Here is a 7,498-nt window from a genome sequence, read left to right on the forward strand (position 1 = left end):
GTCCCCTCGACCCATTAGGAGTTTTTTGGTGGGTTTGGGGGACACTTTTCTGTACTAATTGATGTGCAAAGACTTATATAGGTGCACATTTGAGTGGTTTACGTCTCCAGCAGAGAGATCAGCCATGATCCAATAGAATGGCAGAACGGGCTGGAGGGGCTGAATGGCCTACTCCTGTTCCTGCGTTACATTTGGAAACCTGTTTAATAGCAAACATTTCTGTGCTTTTTGTAGAATATTAGCGGCAGCCCCCAGAGTACCCCCGGAGGGCAGGCCTGCACGGTGGGCTATCATTTCTCCTACACTACGCTGAGGAAACCACTGCCAGAGAAGAGCATGGCGGACTGGGCTTCCAAACACCTGAACATGCATACACAGGGCATCTTCCGTCGCAGGATCTCCATCGCCAACATGCTCTCCTGGGTCAACTGCTCCATCAAGAAGCCCATGTTGATCACCAGCGATCGGACCATCAAGAAGGAGGCCTGTGAACTGTTCAAACTGGTGCAGATGTACATGGGGGACAGGCAGAGCCGGATGGAGAGGGTTCCCATCGCTTTGGTCATCGTCACCAAGTGCTGGTCCATGCAGGGCATCAGGGATGAGTTCTACATCCAGCTGTGTAGGCAGACCACCGACAACCTATCCTACAAGAGCTTGGCCTCTGGCTGGGAACTGATGGCTGTCTGCCTAGCCTTCTTTTCCCCGTCTCCCAAATTCCAGTCTTACTTGGAAGGCTATATCTACCGGCACACAGATCCCAGTAATGATGTAAAAGGTAGGTGAGCTTGGTGTTCGACAAAACAGCATTGGTTCGTGGAGTCCCATAGAGTAATGCTTAGCGCGCTCGCCTCGCAAACGAGAGGATCTGGCTTTGTTTTCTGGGTGGGGCAAAACCTTAGGCAAGTTTCTTTACACACCTCTGTTTACTTAGCGGTTAGTAGAAACCCAGTTGTTAGTCAATTAGTGGATAGTTTTCCAGGCGTAATAATCCCTTTTTTAAAAAAAATTGGTCTTTCAATCCACGACTGTTTATGCGACACTACTGTGCGCAATTGGCTGCCGCGTTTCGAAATACACAGTGAATCCACTTTACGGTATATTCTGTGAAGTGCTTTGTGACGTCTCAATGACATGATAAGATGCTGTATCAAATGCAAGGATTATTATTGTTCTTCTGCTGGTACGTGACCTGGATATTGCCCTTTTCCTTCGCTGTATGTTATGCTAACTCTGCAATGTTAGACGGGCTTGGGCAAAAGGCGCAGTTTTGAGGAATGGGGAGGGTTTCTGCCTTCATGTATGTTTCACAGCATTTTTAATTCCTTTTTTTTTCGTTCCAGTAACTCAGCGAATCAAAGAATTGCTGGAAGTTAAAAATAAGAAGTTCTCCAAGTCGAGAAAGAAGAGGAAACAGAACAGTGACGAGGAGGAGGGTGAGTGTGCGTGACTGGGATGGTTTGTTGGTGGGGGGAAAATATTTTATGAATCTATTAGAAATGGGAAGAACTCCTTTCGTGGGTCAGTTGATGTATCAAATGAGTCATGGAGATGAAGAAAGGAAAGGACCAGGTCTAATCCTTTCTCTGTGCTTTTAGCTCTCAACCTGGCCAGTGTTGGGTGTTATGCCCCCCCCCCCCCCCCCCCACCCCTCACCTCAGGTCGGGAGAGTTAACAGCCTGGACCTCGGGCTTTTCACCATGAAAATGTGCTCGGCTTCAGCGTGTGAGTGTTTTTTTATTTAGTTTTGGTGAATGCTTTTTTTTTTCAGATCTTGCCATCAGCACGTACGCAAAGTACTGTTATCGCAAGCTTCAGAAAGTGACAGTGACCGGAGGAAAGAAGGTAAAGTGTGTGTGTGTCTATATGTGCATGTGTGTGCTTGTCCATGTGCATGGTCATGTATATGTGCGTGTGTGTGCTTGCCCATGTGCATGTGTGCGTTTGTGCTTCTTTCCATTTGCTGCAGGCAGTTGCAGTGCAATTTGCCTCGTGACCATGAATACTGAGCTGCAGATTGTCACACTCGACTCGGCACGAGATTCAGATCTTGCAATACAAAATACAATACAATTTGTATGGCGCCTTTCACGTCAGGGGGACGTCCGCAGGCACTGGACTGTCAGGGATTTGGACTCGAGCAGGGAGAGGGTGGGATTGGAATTAGTAGGGGTGGAGGGCAGGGAGGGGAGGAAGGTGGCTGAAGGCGCGGTCGAAGAAGAGGGTCTTGAGACGTGCCTTGAAGGAGACAAGGGAGGGAACAAGGCGAAGGGAATGTGGGATGGAGTTCCAAAGGGTGGGGGCAGAGAGGCCGATGTGCCTTTCCCAAGTGACCACTGTAGGCAGACGCTGGAGCACAACACTGATCTCCTCGTGTTACTACATTACCTGAGCCTGGGCTGTTCAAGTGATGCTGAAATCTGATGGGAAAAATCCTCACCTAAACATGTTGTTTTTCGTTCTATCGTGGAGAAAAGTTCATTGAGCTGAAATCTCTCTCTGTCTCTCTCTCTCTCTCTCTCACCAACAGGGCCTTAGAAAACCAACGATTGAGGAAATCCATCACGCTAAAAACGCCATTGTTACACCGTCCATGTTTGGCAGCTCTCTGGAAGAGATCATGGAGAGGCAGCGGGAGAGGTACCCGGAGAGGAAGCTTCCTTGGGTACAGACTCAGCTGTCCAACAAGGTCTTAGCACTGGGCGGAGCACAGACCGAAGGCATTTTCAGGTAATCACTAGGGGGAGAGGTGATGGCGGGGGGGAGGGGGAAGATGGGTGATGGTGGAGGGGGGAAGAGAGGTGATGGCGAGGGGCTGGGGGGGAGGCGATGGCCTTTGGGACACTGGCAGTAACAGTGAGATGAGGCCACAAAATCACATCTGCTGATTCCCTGACAACGCATCGATTTTCCCTTGTTGTGTTAGCAGCATAACAAAGCAGGTGACAAGTGAGGACATTCACTTGTCTGAATTTGTAGCCCTCCGAGACATTTTCCTGTTTGAAAGTGTTATATTGGTGTAAGTTGCAGTCCCAAGCGAGGGCAGCGCCGCAGGGGGAGAGGAGGGGGTGTTTGGGGGAAAGGGCAGGCTGGGTCGGGAAGGTGGTGAGAGCTGTCTACATTTGCCTCGGAGCAGGATTAGGCAGTTCCTAAAAAGCATGAAGACGTCCCTCCCAACTGTGACAACATTCTGCTCATTGTCAGTGCCTGGAGCCCAGCGGCCTAATCTGGCACCATATGGAGTGCGGTGTAAGTAAGGTGTTAAAGCCCCTTTCCTTGTGTGCCAAACGCCTCCAAGTGCTGTGTTTGTCTGTGTTTTCAGAGTGCCTGGGGACATCGATGAAGTCAATGCCCTGAAATTGCAGGTTGACCAGTGGCGGATCCCAGAGAATCTTGCTGACCCCCACATACCAGGTAATCAATGCCCCTTTTACCCTGCAATTTAAGCGAGGTTTGAGCTGGGTTGGGTTAAGACCTTGACCGTGCCTACGGTCGCCTTCCCCCTCCCCCTGGCTCGGCATCGGGCTGCGCCACTGTTAAGCGCTCTGAGGCGCTGCCCAGCGTGAAGGGCACTGTATAAATGCAAGTTGTTGTTGTTTAGCCCTCATCGAGGGTCTTCTGTGGACTCCTTGTGGGATAAGAATAGATCAAAGATTTCCTGTGTTCATTCGGGTTTTCTCTGCTTTGGATGTGGAGTAAGTGGCAGACTTCAACCTGAATGTAATCTTTCTCAGGGGAGGGAGAAGGGTGTGTTTGTAATTCAGGTTCTGCTGTTTATAATCACTTCCTCTCCCCTTTCCCAACACATCACCAAATAAATATTTACAAGATAGACTTCAGACATTCGACCTCTAGTGACAGCACAAGGTACAGCAAGAGTTTTTTTCCTTTTGAAAACTGTTGAGAAAATTAACACAAAGAATAAGATCACTGAGTATGGACTGCTCCGATCAGAGTGAGAGACACACAGGAAAGACTTTAGTGAAGAGATAAATCACTGAAGTGAGCCACAGTGTCTCGCTGTACATAACTTCAGTCCAGATTTGTAACTGTTCTACAGGGTGTTCACCAAGTCCTGTTATCCCCATGTTTTGTTTTCTCTGCAGTACACTGACCAACAACAGCAACACGTGGAAAGATGATGATAACGTGTATTTAGAAGTGTTTCATTGTATTCAGTACAAGTGTTTAATTGTATTTAAATGTACAGAGGATCGATGTGTGTGAGTGCGTGTGTGCGTTTGGTGTGTGCGTTTGGTGCGTGCGTGTGTGCGTTTGGTGCGTGCGTGTGTGCGTTTGGTGCGTGCGTGTGCGCGTTTGGTGCGTGCATGTGTTTGGTGTGTGTGTGTTTGGTGTGTGTGTGTGTGCGCGCCATCATTTTCACGGCAGATAATGATTGGTCGCCATGTTCGGTGCCACATCTTCCATGATGTGAATGGAGTCAGTGAGGAAATGAAATGTATCTCCAACAGCTTGTTTCAGCTCCTCCGTAGTCTCATATCACTGTAGTGTAACGGTGGGGGAACAGGATTTTGTGGACACCCTGTACTGTACTTCACTCACCCTCATGCCGGGTAGTTATAGAGATAAGAATTAATGAGGATTCCCAACGTGTTGGAATATCAATGCCACCGTGTGTGTGGCTGTATGACTTCAGGACTGTTTAGCAACCAGACTAGGTCCAGCTTGCTCGAGAGCCCAGTCAGCACAGCCTCGCTGACGTGAAGGACAGTAGAAGCCACACTCCATATTGTAGCCAAAAAAAAACAGCTGGAGGTCCTTCAAAATCTCCGGCGGTCGTGAGCGAAGTACGGAAGCCCACGGCTCCTCTCTCTCTCTCTCTCTCTCACATGAGTGTCCGTGTCTCTGCTCTCCGCAGCCTCGTTGCTGAAGCTATGGTACCGGGAGCTGGAGGAGCCTCTCATCCCACAGACCTTCTACCCGCTCTGTGTCAACAACTACGAGAACCCGGAGGCCGCCGTCGCCGTGGTGGCCTCTCTGCCCGAAATAAACCGCCTGGTGCTGGGTTACCTCATCCACTTCTTACAGGTCAGTGTGGCCGGCTCCCTGTCTGAGCAGCAAAACCTCTCGCTCAGCCCAGGGTATTGCTGCAACGGAAATCTGAGTTTCTCTCTTCCACACCTTTCCCCCCACCTGCGCCAATGGCTAAACAGCCAGTTTTCCCCACTTGTTTTTCTCGGGTGAGACTCTCTCACACACACACACACACATGTATATTCGCGCACGTGCACACACACACAGACTCTCACTCACACACACACAGACTCACCCAAACAGGCACACACATACTCTCACTCACACACAGACTCGCACTCACACACACAGACTCACACACACACACACACACACACACACAGACTGTTTTATGTTGTCACCTTTCAAACTGCACCAACCATTTTACGAGATCAGGGCGCTGTGAAGCCGAGCGTCAGCATCAGCAGCCGAGCAATTGTCCCATCACGGCACATCACGGCCCCTGAGGAGCGAATTGGGGGGGGGAGGAAATGTCTCCCTATCTGCAACCAAATGGAGAGAGGAAAAAGGGGAGCAGCTCTTTTATTCCTCCGCTTAAAGGGGGAGTGAGCGCTGGAGATCCTGATGGGGTGAGGTGCTGAACACTAGGTGTGTCCTTTTTAAACCTCAGATTTTCGCTCAGCCGGCCAACGTGGGCAAAACCAAGATGGACGTGAATAACCTGGCCATGGTCATGGCCCCCAACTGCCTGCGCTGTCAGTCCGACGACCCGCGGATCATCTTTGAGAACACTCGGAAGGAGATGTCCTTCCTCCGCCTGCTAATCGTGCACCTGGACACCAGCTTCATCAAAGGAGACCTGTGAGACAGTCGCTCGGACACGTGGGGTGGGGTGGAGCTACGTCTCATTGGCAGTAAAGTGTCGCGAGAGCGTGTGTGTGCACGCGGGAGTTTGCGTGTGTGTGTGTGTGCGCGCGCGTCCCTCCTATGTCGCTTCCTTTTCTCGTAGCAAGACAATCATCGCCCACAAAGCTTTGCCCTCGAACAGCAAGATGGGACTGGAGCCACCACACCAAGCCTCGTGTCACCCCCGCGTCATCCCCAGCAGAAAGCCCGCCGTGCGGTAACACTTCCCTCTGTGAGGACCGAAGGGTCCCGGTGCCGTGTTTGTGTGTTTGAGACATTCGCCGCCCTGAAGAGATTTAATTTTTTTTGTTGAAATTTGTTCCATTTGGGCTCTGCGTGAGCCTCTGTCAACAGGGCTCTGTGCGAACTTCTGTCAACAGGGCTCTGTGCAAGCGCAACGGCTTGTGAACGAGCCGAGGTGGGAAGCATCCCAACAAGCGACTGGGGTTTCAGTCCTCACTGGGTAAGGTGCGAAAAGGCTTAGATCTCAACGCGTTGCACTTTTGGAGGGGAGGTGGGGGGGTTGCAGAAGAAAGAAAGAAAGAAAGAAGAGTTTTACAAGATTCCTGACCCAACTTTTTGGCAGGACTGGACGCGGAGTGTCACCATGGAAACTGGAAAATGTCAATCTTTGTCTCAGTGAGCGAGCGCAGCCACCACTTTCTGTTCAACGTTTCATGTTGTGTTTTTTTTTGTTTGTTTGTGTTATTTAAAGAAAAGCAAGGCGAGCCCATGGTTTTAAGTTTGGTTTAAAAAAAATTATTGGGTGACAAATAACCCTTGAGGGAGTGGGAGAAGGTATTAACAATCTTCCAGTGGCTCAAACACTCCCTGAGCAGGTGAACGAGAGACGCAACTTGCATTCCAAGTTACACGACAGAGCGCGGTGCTAACACTGGACTCTTAACTCATGGGTTTGTTTGTCTTTTGATCGATCTGTGAAGTGCCCTGTGATGTGAGGGCACACTGTAGCGCTCTTTAAATCAAAGAGCTTTTGCTTTTCAAGTCTACAGATACCATATTTGCTTTTTTGACATGTCTCAACGACGTAATAAGGTGCTATATCAAATGCAAGGAATGTTATTATTAAGTGCCGCGCCCCCCCCACCCCCCAAAAAAAATAAAGTGGGAGTTATTGCTTATGGGACATTGCTCCATACTCTTCCCAGTGTCTGAGAGGGAACAGGCGAAATCTGAACCCCTCACGAGCAGGAGTACACTGGTTGGAAATTTTCTTTTTTTTTGTGATCGGAATGAGCAGCAGCAAAATCCTTAACAAAAGTCCTTAACTATTTGATTGTGGTTCCCCAAGCTCCGGCTTTAATCGAACACACATGGGTAAAATATCACAAGGATTCTCTGCGGTTCGAGAAAGCCATTCATCAGCGTTTCACATCGCAAATTAGGGATGACTGAAGACCCCAACACAAGGGCTGGAGAGATGGACGTTTGGTTTCACTCTGAGCTGAAGTTGGGAACCTCTGGTTTTATTTAAGTTTTTTTTATAATATTCAGTATCCATTTGATACTAATTTAATATTTTGCTTTGTAAACATGCTTCCTACCAAAATGCTTTCATAAACCGCCATCCCTTGTG

At 49.3% G+C, this 7,498-nt stretch overlaps 1 protein-coding gene across 1 annotated transcript in view; it reads left to right on the top strand.

Moving 5' to 3' along the window:
* Window positions 1–6,980, top strand: part of arhgap46b (Rho GTPase activating protein 46b) — a 59,828-nt gene extending 52,848 nt beyond the window's left edge. The window contains exons 4-10 of the mRNA XM_042341927.1: window positions 235–778; window positions 1,344–1,436; window positions 1,772–1,845; window positions 2,531–2,730; window positions 3,323–3,414; window positions 4,880–5,049; window positions 5,666–6,980. Of these exons, the coding sequence (XP_042197861.1) occupies window positions 235–778; window positions 1,344–1,436; window positions 1,772–1,845; window positions 2,531–2,730; window positions 3,323–3,414; window positions 4,880–5,049; window positions 5,666–5,860 (1,368 nt within the window). The 3' untranslated portion in view covers window positions 5,861–6,980. The remainder of the gene's footprint in view (window positions 1–234; window positions 779–1,343; window positions 1,437–1,771; window positions 1,846–2,530; window positions 2,731–3,322; window positions 3,415–4,879; window positions 5,050–5,665) is intronic.
* Window positions 6,981–7,498: the final 518 nt, after the last annotated feature.

The sequence above is a fragment of the Callorhinchus milii genome, unplaced genomic scaffold (genome assembly GCF_018977255.1).
Source record: "Callorhinchus milii isolate IMCB2004 unplaced genomic scaffold, IMCB_Cmil_1.0 Scaffold18, whole genome shotgun sequence".
NCBI classification, from domain to species: Eukaryota; Metazoa; Chordata; class Chondrichthyes; order Chimaeriformes; family Callorhinchidae; genus Callorhinchus; species Callorhinchus milii.